The sequence below is a fragment of the Somniosus microcephalus genome, unplaced genomic scaffold (genome assembly GCF_052327205.1).
Source record: "Somniosus microcephalus isolate GS21.2 unplaced genomic scaffold, FLI_Smic_1.0 unresolved_chr1, whole genome shotgun sequence".
NCBI lineage: Eukaryota > Metazoa > Chordata > Chondrichthyes > Squaliformes > Somniosidae > Somniosus > Somniosus microcephalus.
In genome coordinates, this window is record NW_028225179.1 from 165,993,220 (window position 1) to 166,006,804 (window position 13,585).

At 45.3% G+C, this 13,585-nt stretch overlaps 1 protein-coding gene across 1 annotated transcript in view; it reads left to right on the forward strand.

Annotated features, from left to right (window-relative positions):
* Positions 1–13,585, forward strand: part of LOC147096487 (butyrophilin subfamily 1 member A1-like) — an 84,953-nt gene that overhangs the window by 32,418 nt on the left and 38,950 nt on the right. The window contains exons 2-3 of the mRNA XM_085975289.1: positions 9,557–9,765; positions 9,851–10,198. Coding sequence (XP_085831415.1) covers positions 9,708–9,765; positions 9,851–10,198 — 406 coding nt within the window. The 5' untranslated portion in view covers positions 9,557–9,707. The remainder of the gene's footprint in view (positions 1–9,556; positions 9,766–9,850; positions 10,199–13,585) is intronic.

Consider the following 13,585-nt stretch of genomic DNA (forward strand, 5'->3'; position numbering starts at 1 on the left):
TAACCTTCAGCGACTGGTGCACAAGGACACCCAGGCCTCTTTGAACTTCCCCTTCTCCCAGTCTATTGCCATTCAAATAATAATCTGCCTTCCTGTTTTTGCCACCAAAGTGGATAACCTCACATTTATCCACATTATAGTGCATTTGCCATGTTTCTGCCCAATCACCCAACCTGTCCAAATCGTACTGGAGTTTCACGACATCCTCCTCACAGCTTACCCTCCCGCCCAGCTTTGTGTCGTCTGCAAATTTGGAGATATTACATCCAATTCCCTCGTCCAGATCATTAATATATATTGTGAACAGCTGGGGTCCTACGACCGATCCTTGCGGTACCCCACTAGTCACTGCCTGCCACTCGGAAAACGACCCGTTTATTCCAACTCTTTGCTTTCTGTCCGCCAACCAGTTCTCTATCCAAGTCAATACCTTGCACCCAATCCCATGTGCCTTAATTTTGCACGTTAATCTCTTGTGATTAGGATACAAAGAAAGGAAAGGGAGGTGGGGTGGCTTTGTTGGTAAAGGATGGGAACAGTGCAGTGGTGAGAAGTGATATTGGCTCAGAAGATCAAGATGTAGAATCAGTTTGGGTGGAGATAAAAAATAATATGGGGACAGAGTCTCTGGTGGGCGTGGTCTACAGGCCCCTGAAGAGTAGCAATGCTGTTGGACAGAGTATAAATCAACAAATAATGGAGGCCTGTATAAAAAAGGTACGGTAATAATCATGGGTGATTTTAATCCCCATATTGATTAGACAAATCAAATTGACCATGGTAGCCTGGAGGAGGAGTTCATTGAGTGCATCCGGAATGTTTTCCTGGAACAGTATGTAATGGACCAACCAGGGAGCAGGCTATCTTGGATCTGGTACTGTGTAATGAGACAGAATTAATAAATGATCTCATAGTAAAGGATCCTCTAGGAAAGAGTGATCATAGCATGGTTGAATTTCAAATTCAGTTGGAGGGTGAGAAAGTTGCATCCCAAACCAGTGTCCTGATCTTAAACAAAGGCAATTATAATGGCATGAGGGCAGAACTGGCTAAAGTGGACTGGAAAAACAAATTAAAGGGTAAGACAGTTGAAATGCAGTGGTGGACGTTTAAGGAGATATTTCATAACTCTCAACAAAAATATATTCCAGTGAGAAAGAAAGATTTTAAGAGAAGAGAGCACCATCCGTGGCTAACTAAGGAAGTAAAGGATGGTATCAAATTGAAAACGTAGGCATACAATGTTGCCAAGATTGGTGGGAGACCAGAGGATTGGGAAAAAAATAAGGAGAGAGAAGATGAATTATGAGAGTAAGCTGGCAAGAAACATTAAAACAGATAGTAAGAGTTTCTACAGGTATATAAAAAGGAAGAGGGTAGCTAAAGTAAATGTTGGTCCCTTAGAGGATGAGACTGGGTAATTAATAATGGGGAATGGGGAAATGGTGGAGACTCTGAACAAATATTTTGCATCTGTCTTCACTGTAGAAGACACCAACAACATCCCAATAATGGATAATCAAGGGACCACAGGGAGTGGGGAACTAAAGACAATCACTATCACTACGGAAATAGTACTTGGTAAAATACTAAAAGACGACAAGTCCCCTGGACCAGATGGGCTGCATCCCAGGGTCTTAAAAGAAGTGGCTGCAGAGATAGTGGATGCATTGGTTGCAATATACCAAAATCCCCTGGACTCTGGATTGGAAAACCGCTAATATAACACCCCTATTTAAGATACTGAGGGGGCTCGACAGGGTAGATGCAGAGAGGATGTTTCCCCTCATGGGGAAATCTAGAACTCGGGGGCACAGTCTCAGAATAAAGGGTCGCCCTTTTAGAACTGAGATGAGGAACTTCTTCTCTCAGAGGGTCATAAATTTGTGGAATTCTCTTCCCCAGAGAGCTGTGGAGGCTGGGTCATTAAATACATTTAAAGTGGAGATAGACAAATTTTTGCAAGATAAGGGAGTGAAGGGTTATTGGGAGTGGGCTGGGAAGTGGCTTTGAGCCCAAGATCAACCATGATCTTATTGAATGGCGGAGCAATCTTGAGGGGCCAAGTGTCCTTTTGAGGATGTAACTGGTAGAATAGATAAGGGAGAACCAGCGGATGTGGTGTATTTGGACTTTCAGAAGGCTTTCGATAAGGTCCCGCAAAAGAGACTAGCGTGCAAAGTTAAAGCAAATGGGATTGGGGGCAAGGTACTGATTTGGATAGAAAACTTGTTGGCAGACAGGAAGCAAAGAGTTGGAATAAACAGGTCTTTTTCCGAGTGGAAGGCAGTGACTAGTGGGGTACTGCAGGGATCGGTGCTAGGACCCCAGTTATTCACAATATATATTAATCATCCAGACGAGGGAACTAGATGTAATATCGCCAAGTTTGCAGACGACACAAAGCTGGGTGGGCGTGTGTGCTGTGAGGAGGATGTAAAGAATCTCCAGTGCGATTTGGACAGGTTGGGCGATTGGGCAGATGCATGGCAGATGCAGTATAATGTGGATAAATGCAAGGTTATCCACGTTGGTGGCAAAAACAGGAAGGCAGATTATTATCTGAACGGCAATAGATTGGGAAAAGGGGAAGTGCAACGAGACCTGGGTGTCCTTGTGCACCAGTCGCTGAAGGTAAGCATGCAGGTGCAGCAGGTGGTTAAGAAGGCAAATGGCATGCTGGCCTTCATAGGGAGAGGATTCGAGTACAGGAACAAGGATGTCTTGCTGCAGTTGTACAGGGCCTTGGTGAGACCACACCTTGAATATTGTGTGCCGTTTTGGTCGCCTTATCTGAGGAAGGATGTTCTTGCCATGGAGGGAGTGCAGCGAAGATTCACCAGACTGATACCTGGGATGGCAGGAATGACGTATGAAGAGAGATTGGGTCGATTAGAAGAATGAGAGGGGATCTCATTGAAACTTAGAAAATTCTAACAGGACTAGACAGACTAGATGCAGGAAGGATGTTCCCGATGGTCAGGGAGTCCAGAACCAGGGCTCACAGTCTAAGGATAAGGGGTAAGCCATTTAGGACAGATATGAGGAGGAATTTCTTCACCCAGAGAGTGGTGAACCTGTGGAATTCTCTACCACAGAAGACAGTAGAGGCCAATTCATTAAATATATTCAAGAAGGAGTTGGATATATTTCTTAAGGCTAAGGGGATCAAGGGATATGGAGAGAAGGCAGGGACAGGGTACTGAATTTGGATGATCAGCCATGATCTCATTGAATGGCGGAGCAGGCTGCAGGGGCCGAATGGCCTACCCCTGCTCCTATCTTCTATGTTTCTATGTCCTATTCCTGCTCTGATTTCTTATGTTCTTAACTGTCCGTGAGGTGATCAGCGAAAGCCTTTCCTTTGTTGCTCAGCAAAATCCGGACCAATGAGAATAAAACAGACAGAAATTCTTGGGAACATAAGGTAAAAAAAGTGTAAATGCTGGAAATCTGAAACATCTGGAAACACTCACCAGGTCAGGCAACACCTGTGGAGAGAATGGAGAAACTCCTTTGTGAAGCAACGTTCAAACCTGAAGCATCAGCTCCTCTATTCTCTCCACAGAAGCTGCCTCATCTGCTGTTTCCAGGATATTCTTTTTTTGTTTCTGAAGTTTTGGAGTTTGGCTTCATTCATAAATTGGACAACCCGCTCACGTGATGGTGTGTGCTTTTCCTCATTGTCCCGCAGTGAAATACGGTACAAATCTACAGAAAACACAGGGTGCTATTCAATTCAAGATCTTGGGCTTCAGCTGGCCCCAGACAAAAATAGCTAGGTTGGATTGAGCAGGTAGAAGACTTTAAATATTTCCCTCTGTCACACAGAAAATTACAGACCAGAATCCAGGTCGGCAGTGCCATTCAGCTCACTGAGCCTGCTCCACCATTTTGTTAGCAATATTATCTTTTTAATCTCAATTTTCCCTGTTTCTCCATATCTTGCCATCCTCACTAGGTAAGTAACTATCTGCCTTTTAAACACCTCACCTAATTCTGTGGCTATGTCCTTCTGGAACAATATATTCCTCATTCTAGCACCTTTTGTGTGAATTTTTCCCCCATAGACTTGCTTTTAATTGTTTATTTCTATTGTAAGATTGCCCCTTGTTTTCGAATCCCCAGCAGTCAGAAACTCGTCCCCTGTCTACCCTGTCATTCCCGTCATTATATTAAACACATTGATCAGATCATCCTCTAACTGTATCTCCAGAGAACAGAACCTGAAATCACCCAGTCTCTTAGGGTGACTGAGTCCCTTCGTCCCACAGCTCACCCCGGTCAGTCACCACTGTACTTTCTCCAAGGCCAGTGTCTCCTTCCTATTGTTCCGATAGTCATTCATTTATTACTCTGATCAGTGAGCAGCACTGATTACTGGATAGATCCCCACACATTTCTGCCAGTGTCTCCTTCCTATTGTTCCTATAGTCATTCATTTATTACTCTGATCAGTGAGCAGCACTGATTACTGGATAGATCCCCACACATTTCTGCCCATGTATCCTTCCTATTGTTCCGATAGTCATTCATTTATTACTCTGATCAGTGAGCAGCACTGATTACTGGGTAGATCCCCGCGCATTTCTGCCAGTGTATCCTTCCTATTGTTCCGATAGTCATTCATTTATTACTCTGATCAGTGAGCAGCACTGATTACTGGATAGATCCCCACACATTTCTGCCCGTGTATCCTTCCTATTGTTCCGATAGTCATTCATTTATTACTCTGATCAGTGAGCAGCACTGATTACTGGATAGATCCCCACACATTTCTGCAACACACTGAAAGTCACGCTGTTACTTTAATGAAAACTTACTCGCCGCCCAGACAGGTTTGAATGTAAAGAGTTCTTCAGTCTGTTCTCTTTATCTTTCTGGAATACCAGCCCTGCCTTCTTCCTGTTGCAGCATCCAGCTGTTTCTTCCTTTCACATCAAGCTATGAGAATTATTGTCAGTGATATGAAAAGGGTGTTAATAATGCAGCATGAAAACAATGGGTGGCTGATCCAGGTAACTCTGATTGTGCTGTCTCTCTTTAGCAATTTATGTTAGTTCTCCAGTTAATTCAGGGGTTTGAGTAAGTTGGGTCGATTCACATGGTGCGCCGCCACCTAGTGGATATTTGGCACCTAGCAACTGCAGGTAAAGTGCAGTAAAGCACAGTAAGTGCAGTAAAGTAAACTACTGTACATTACAGACCTACAGCTGCACATGGTCTGGGAAGTTATATTGTTCCCACGCTTGAGTCTTGGATATTATTTGTCTGTAAGTACTTGAGAATGTTATAGATGATTAGTGTACACTATATGTTGCAGAAAATGTTTAGTTTGTAACTTTTCTCTGTAAGCAAACTTACACAGCTAGCCGTGAAGTGCTCGCTCTCTGTCTAGCTGGTTAACTAGTAGCTGTATTTTGATGCACTATGTACAGGGCTAATTTAAAGAGAATGCCTTCCAGTTTACTAAATGTATATTCACAGTAAGCTGTGTTTCCACGTGTTTGGTAATTTACATGCCAAATGTACTGTGTTGCTCAAGCGTACCTAAATTTGTGTATGCAGATCAGTTATGTGCTTGTGTACTAATGTGTGCTTCCATTTCTGTGTTGTATTTCAGTTTCACAATAAGAATCTTTCAGTAAAGTTTTACAAGAAAAGTCAAGCCTTGTGATTTTTATGGGAAGATATCAAGTTGTTAGCTACCTGTCTAGCTCTGCATAGGAACGCGCTGCAAGGGCAGAATAGTGAAAAGACAACAGCACAGCGGGCTCAAGCACAAGAAGATACCACTCAGCTACCATGAGTCTACGCTCAGGAAGACAATATACCATAGAGGACGTCGACCAGCCAATCGAGAAGCATGAGCCTCTCCGAGCAAATGATGCCAAGTCACAGTCCTCTAAAGCATCCTCTAGATCATCTCGGCGGTCCAGCAGACCGTCGTCATCGACAGCTTCTGCAGCCGCCAAAGCACGTGCCAAGTCAAAAGCTGCCCAGGCTCAATTGTCCTTCGCTGAAAACGAAGCTAGTGCGATGAAGCAGAGAGCTGACCTCGACGCCAGTCTCCACATTCTCCAAAGCCAGAGAGCTGCCGCTGCCGCTGAAGCTGAAGCTGCAGCTTATGAAGAAGGTGAGGAGAACGAAGGCGGGGAGCCCAGCCATGAAGCATATGTTCTAGAACAGCCCCTCAGTCCAGTGCAACGTACAAGTGAGTATGTCCAACAACACTCCAAATTATTCTTCAAGGAAACATCCAGGTATCTCGACGCAGAACCAGCTACTCACCACAGTAGCAAACAGCCTGTTTTCGGAGACACTGAGCTTAAAGGAGAAGAAACAAGTAAGACTTACATGCAGAGACCTCCACAGCACTCGGCCAATCCAGCCAAGCAGTCCTCACCCGAGCCACAAGGTGCACAAGACCTCGCTAGGTGCTTTATCCGCCGAGAATTGTTAAGTTCAGGTCTTCTGGAATTTGATGACCGTCCTGAAAATTATTGGTCATGGAAAGCGTCCTTCCTGAGTACCACCAAGGACTTGAATCTGTCAGCCAGAGAAGAACTAGATTTGATGACAAAGTGGCTCGGAGCTGAGTCGTCAGAACAGGCGAAGAGAATTCGCTCAGCGCACGTCCGCAATCCCACAGCAGGCCTCAACCTGGTTTGGCAACGTCTCGAAGACTGTTATGGGACACCAGAAGTCATTGAACACGCACTGCTCAAGAATATTGAGGACTTTCCGAAGCTAACCAACAAAGATAATGTCGAGCTCCGAGAACTGGGTGACATTCTCCTCGAACTGGAGTGTGCCAAGGGAGAAGGTTACCTGACAGGCCTCTCGTATTTGGATACAGCTCGTGGGGTAAACCCAATAGTGGAAAAGCTCCCCTACAACCTTCAAGAGAAATGGATAGCTAAGGGATCCAAGTACAAGGAGGACAATGAAGTGGCATTTCCCCCCTTCTCTCTCTTCTCCAGGTTCGTCCAACAACAGGCAAAGGTGAGGAATGATCCAAGTTTCACTTTCTCCACCTCCAGCAGTTACGCTCCTTCGAGAACAGAGAAACCCACAAAGTACAGCAACAAAGCCTCTGTGAGCGTGCACAAAACAGATGTTCCAGCCGAACCCTCAGTCAACCAATCCAGTTCTGCTGGGAATAAAGTGGATGACCCAGATCGTCAGTGTCCAATACACAAGAAGCCCCACCCACTCAAAAAAGTGTCGAAGCTTTAGAGACAAGCCTATTGATGAGCGCAAATCATACCTGAAAGAGAATCGCATCTGCTTCAGGTGTTGTGGGTCGACTATGCACATGGCAAAAGACTGCAAGGCGACAATCAAGTGCTTCGAATGCAACAGTGAAAAACACATCGCAGCCCTGCATCCAGGCCCTCCTCCTTCAACCACCGAGAGTGCTGCGGTTGACAAAGAGGATAGCGGGGAGCAAAGCGAAAGCACATCTTCTTCAGTCACCTCCAAGTGTACAGAGGTTTGTGGAAATGCAAGCAGCCCACGCTCATGCTCCAAAATCTGCTTGGTTAAAGCATATCCTGCAGGGAGAAAGGAGAAGGCAATCAAGATGTACGCAGTGCTTGATGAGCAAAGTAACAAGTCTCTAGCGAAGACAGACTTCTTCAATCTCTTTGAAGTCAAGGCCAGCGCAGCTCCGTACACGCTAAAAACCTGTTCAGGGACAACAGAGACTACGGGTAGGAGAGTTGGCAACTTCATGATCGAGTCCATGGATGGGAAACTACAGCTTCCCCTCCCCACCTTAATTGAGTGTGACATGATGCCAGACGATAGGACGGAAATTCCCTCCCCAGAGGTCGCACGCCATCAGCCCCACCTACAGCCAGTTGCCAACAAGATTCCAGCTGTGGACCCGGACGCTCCAATCCTCCTGCTCTTGGGAAGAGACATCTTAAGGGTGCACAAGGTGCGTGAGCAAATCAACGGGCCCCACAATGCTCCTTATGCGCAGCGACTTGACCTGGGATGGGTCCTCGTGGGTGGAGCTTGCCTGGGAACAGTCCACAAACCAGCGGATGTCAACGTCTATAAAGCAAACGTGTTGCACAACGGTCGCACATCCTGTCTCAGCCCATGCCCAAACAGGATCCAGGTAAAGGAAGACTACGATGACATGACGCAGCATCATAGGTCAACCTCCTCTGCCTGTGAGGAAGAGGCAGGCCCCACTGTGAGCACAGACAGCCTAGGACGCTCAGTGTTTGAAAGGTCCAAGGATGATGACGAGCCAGCACTATCCATGGACGACAAAGCTTTCCTAACCATCATGGATGAGGAGGTTTACCAGGACGATGGACACAGCTGGGTGGCACCCTTACCATTTCACTCTCCTAGACGCCATCTTCCGAGTAACAGGGAACAAGCTATGAAGCGCCTCTGCTCACTGGAGAACCCTGGTGCCGGTGTCCACTGACCCAGACATGCCTGCAGTCCTCACCCCAGCGATGCTCCTGAGTCAAAAGATGAGTGCTATTTCAGCCCCCCCTGGAAACTTCGACATGGCTGAGCTGCACGGGAAGCAGTGGAAGCAAGTCCAGTGTCTTGCCGACACTTTTTGGAAGAGATGGAAAGGAGAGTATTTGTCCACCCTACAGAGCCGTAGGAATTGGACAGAAGACAAGCCAAATGTCAAGGTAGGAGATGTTGTCTTGCTGAAAGACAGCCAAGCACACACAAATGAATGGCCAGTGAGACTGGTTGTCAAAACTCTGCCAAGCAGGGACAAGAGGGTCCGCAAGGTGGAGGTGAAGATTGTCAAGGAGGGTACTGTCAAAGTGTTTCTGAGGCCAGTCTCAGAAATCGTAGTCCTCCTTTCTGAAGAAACCTAGAGAAAGGATTCTGAGTATGTTTGCAGCCAAAGGACGTTTTCTTTAAGTTTATTTTGTATCTGTAGTGATACAATGGAATTGTACCAAGCGGGGAGTGTGCTGTCTCTCTTTAGCAATTTATGTTAGTTCTCCAGTTAATTCAGGGGTTTGAGTAAGTTGGGCCGATTCACATGGTGTGCCGCCACCTAGTGGATATTTGGTACCTAGCAACTGCAGTAAAAGCGCAGTAAAGCACAGTAAGTGCAGTAAAGTAAACTACTGTACATTACAGACCTACAGCTGCACATGGTCTGGGAAGTTATATTGTTCCCACGCTTGAGTCTTGGATATTATTTGTCTGTAAGTACTTGAGAATGTTATAGATGATTAGTGTACACTATATGTTGCAGAAAATGTTTAGTTTGTAACTTTTCTCTGTAAGCAAACTTACACAGCTAGCCGTGAAGTGCTCACTCTCTGTCTAGCTGGTTAACTAGTAGCTGTATTTTGATGCACTATGTACGGGACTAATTTAAAGAGAATGCCTTCCAGTTTGCTAAATGTGTATTCACAGTAAGCTGTGTTTCCACGTGTTTGGTAATTTACATGCCAAATGTACTGTGTTGCTCAGGCGTACCTAAATTTGTGTATGCAGATCAGTTATGCGCTTGTATACTAATGTATGCTTCCATTTCTGTGTTGTATTTCAGTTTCACAATAAGAATCTTTCAGAAAAGTTTTACAAGAAAAGTCAAGCCTTGTGATTTTTATGGGAAGATATCAAGTTGTTAGCTACCTGTCTAGCTCTGCATAGGAACGCGCTGCAAGGGCAGAATACTGATCTAATTTACAGGGTCCACAATGGAGAATTTCTTACTGGCGTCATTCCTATTGTTACAGATTCAGATTACAGCAGCAGGTAAGAGACTGGGTTAAAGGCAGGAAGTCTGGATTATCTGTATAATGTGTGCTGTGACAGTATTTAAATGCTATTCATTCTTCAGTTACAGGAGACTTCAAAGTGACCGGTGCAGACAGCCCAGTACTAGTGACCGTGGGTAGTAGCGTCACGCTGAACTGTCGGGTCACACCGAGCTTTCACCCTCTGAGTATGGAACTGGAATGGTTAAAAGGAGATACCCGAGAAACTGTGTATTTATTTATAAATGGACGCAGTCGTGCAAAGTCAAGCAACTTTCATGGAAGGACTGAGCTCTTTACGGACAAATTCGATCAGGGAAATATCTCTCTCCATCTGAGCAATGTCCGCATCTCCGATGAGGGTAAATACAAATGCATCGTGAGCACCAGTTCCTGGGGACATGCAGGAGATGCAGAACTAGCAGTAGCCGGTAGGTATTGATACAGAGAACTGAATCTGTGAATATGGTCAGTAAAAATTATTCAGAAATTTACATCCCTGTGTAAAATGTCTTTTTAATTAATTTATAAACAGCGAATACCAACATTGATTCTTAACTGCTATTGCTGCTTCAGTTTGAGTACATGGAGTTAATGTTCCATATTGTGATTGGATTGTGGAGGGAATGAAACCGTGCTCGATCCGTTCACTCTCATTCTGAACAATCAGTCTCGGGAACACTGGGGATCTTCTACATCTCAATCTGTACAGTGCTCACTGTGGGTGTAGATTCACTGTAGAACGTGTCACTGGGACTCTGGACCAACGCTTTATCTCATGGCCTGAGATTCCCTCCTCCTCCTCCCTAGATCACAAGACAATTACGGATTAGGATGGCCATTCAGGCCATTTTATTTTAACTAGAAAGACCCTAACCTCCCCTAATGGACCTCCAATTGTTTCTTTACCCTCTCCAGGGTTTTCTCCTCCAGCACTTTGTCCAGAGTCCATTCCATGTGTTGATCACTCTTTGTTTGATGAACTGGCTGTTACCAGTCTCACATTTACCCTTTACTAGTTTGAACCTGTGTTCACTTGTCTCACTCTCACAATTTAAAGTGATATTTCAACTTTACCTTTTCCGTTCCTTTAACTACCTACCTCTACCTCGACGAGTTCCCCTCTCAGAAGCCTCCTTTCCAGGTTTCTCCTGTCTTTTCCCATCACTCAAGACCCCTGACACGGGGTATGAGTCTGGTGGATCTTCTCCGATCTGCCTCCAGCGTTCAAATGTCTCCCTTGTTTCTCAATGACCAGAACTGGACACAGTATTCAAGGTGGGCTCTGAGCGGAGCACCGTGCAGTTTGATCGTGGCTTCCTCTGACCTGTAGTCTACTGTTTTTAGCTATTTAGTTCCGGGGGTGGGGGGAGAGAATGTTGCTCCTTTTTCCTTATGAATACTTCAAGGAAATGATAATTCAGAATATTTCCTATTTTGTGCTTGCCCCCAGTTCCGATACTGTTTGAATCATTTATGGTTTACACCGATTCTCTGACATTCCTGTCACTGCTGTAGGACTGAGGTTTATTTACTGTAATGTTTCACTTCAGCTGCTGTGCATTTTCCGAGATCTCTCCTGGTCCTTCTCATCACCCGCTCAACATGTTCCTGCACATTCCTATATTCATCCCAGTGAATCTCTTTCTCCTTTCTCCCTGCAGGATTTGTAGCCATTTCTCCACTTATTTCACTTCAATCTCTTTGTTAATCCATTGAGGGTCAAGTGTGTTTAGCCTGAGCTGGTTTCAGATCCTCACCGCGTTGGAGTCCGAGTCACCCTCTGAGTCTGACTGTAACTCATTCTTTCCCAAGACTGCAGAGCTGCCGAACTCCTGGCCTCCCTCAGCTTTCTCCTCCTCCTACAAGCTACGGCTTTTAAAAACTCAAGTGTGGCCTCCCCTGATCACAGCTTCATGATTGTCATCCTCTCTAGTCTGTTCTGTACCGTGGTGGAGGCCTCCTGGCTGGGCCTTGGCCCTTCACACCCGTTCGGCAACAATATCAAAATATAATAATCAACTTTTATTGTCATTGTTAGTGCACAAGTGCAGTACAACGAAATGTAGGCTTGCGGCTCCCGAGAGTGTACATTTAGATTAAGACATTTAAACATTCAACATACATTTGGCTTGTAATACATTAACATAAACATAACCATAATAAAGTGCATTGGCAGATGTGCAGGCTTTAGAGTTTATTTGTGGAGTTCAGTAGGATGACAGCCCTGGGAAAGAAGCTGTTCCTAAATCTGGTCGTACGGGTGCGAATGCATCTGTAGCGTCTCCCAGATGGCAGGAGGGCGAACAGACTGTGGCTGGGGTGGGTAGGGTCTTTGATGATGGACCGTGACCTCCGTAAACAGCGTTTCTGGTATATGTGCTCTATGGTCGGTAGCCGGGTGCCGGTAATGTGTTGGTCAGTTTTGACTACCCGCTGCAGGGCCTCACAAAAAAAGCTTCAAATGATCTAGAGAAAGTAGAAAGAGACAAATTCCAAACATTGACATTCACATTCTCCATTATCTGCTGATGCCTCATGGGAGCAGTTTTCCGGCCTAAATATTGGGATTAACCAGGAAACATTGGCACTTGTGCATTGAACCAGATGTATAAATACCTTTTTAATACAGGAAAACTGGTTTTATAGAATAATAGAATCATACAGCAGAGAAGGAGGCCATTCGGCCCATTGTGCCTGTGCCGGCTCTTTGAAAGAACTCTCCAATTAATCCCACTCATAACATAAGAAATAGGAGCAGGAGTAGGCCAATCGGCCCCTCGAGCCTGCTCCGCCATTCAATAAGATCATGGCTGATCTGATCCTAACCGCCAATCTACTATCACTGAACCATCTCCTGAATCTAACAGAATTAGACACACGAAATAGGAGCAGGATCAGGCTACACGGCCCCTGGGCCCGCTCCGCTACCCACAGGGCCATGACCGATCCGAACCTAGACTCATGTCCAAATTCCTGCCCGCTCCCCGTAACCCTTAATTCCCTTTACTTCTAGGAAACTGTCTATTTCTGTTTTAAATTTATGTAATGATGTAGCTTCTACAGCTTTTTGGGGCAGCATATTCCATGGACCTACCACCCTCTGAGTGAAGTAGTTCCTCCTCATCTCAGTTTTGAAAGAGCAGCCCCTTATTCTAAGACTATGCCCCCTAGTTCTAGTTTCACCCATCACCGGGAACATCCTCCCCGCATCCACCCGATCCAACCCCTTCACAATCTTATATGTTTCAATAAGATCGCCTCTCATTCTTGTGAACTCCAATGAGTAGAGTCCCAATCTACTCAACCTCTCCTCATATGTCCATCCCCTCATCCCCAGGATTAACCGAGTGAACCTTCTTTGTACTGACTCGAGAGCAAGTATGTCCTTTCTTAAGTATGGACACCAAAACTGTACGCAGTATTCCAGGTGCGGTCTCACCAATACCTTGTACAACTGAAGCAATACCTCCCTATTTTTATATTCTATCGCCCTAGCAATGAAAGCCAACATTCCATTGGCCTTCTTAATCACTTGCTGCACCGGCATACTAACCTTTTGAGTTTCGTGCACCAGGACCCCCAGATCCCTTTGTACTTCAGTACTTTCCAGTTTCTTGCCATTAAGATAATAACTTGCTCTAGAATTTTTCCTGCCAAAGTGCATAACCTCACACTTTCCAGTATTGTATTCCATCTGCCAAATCTCTGCCCACTTACTTAGCCTGTCGATGTCCCCTTGCAGGTTTTTTATGTCCTCCTCACTCACTACTTTCCCTCCCATCTTCGTATCATCTGCAAACTTTGATATGTTACAC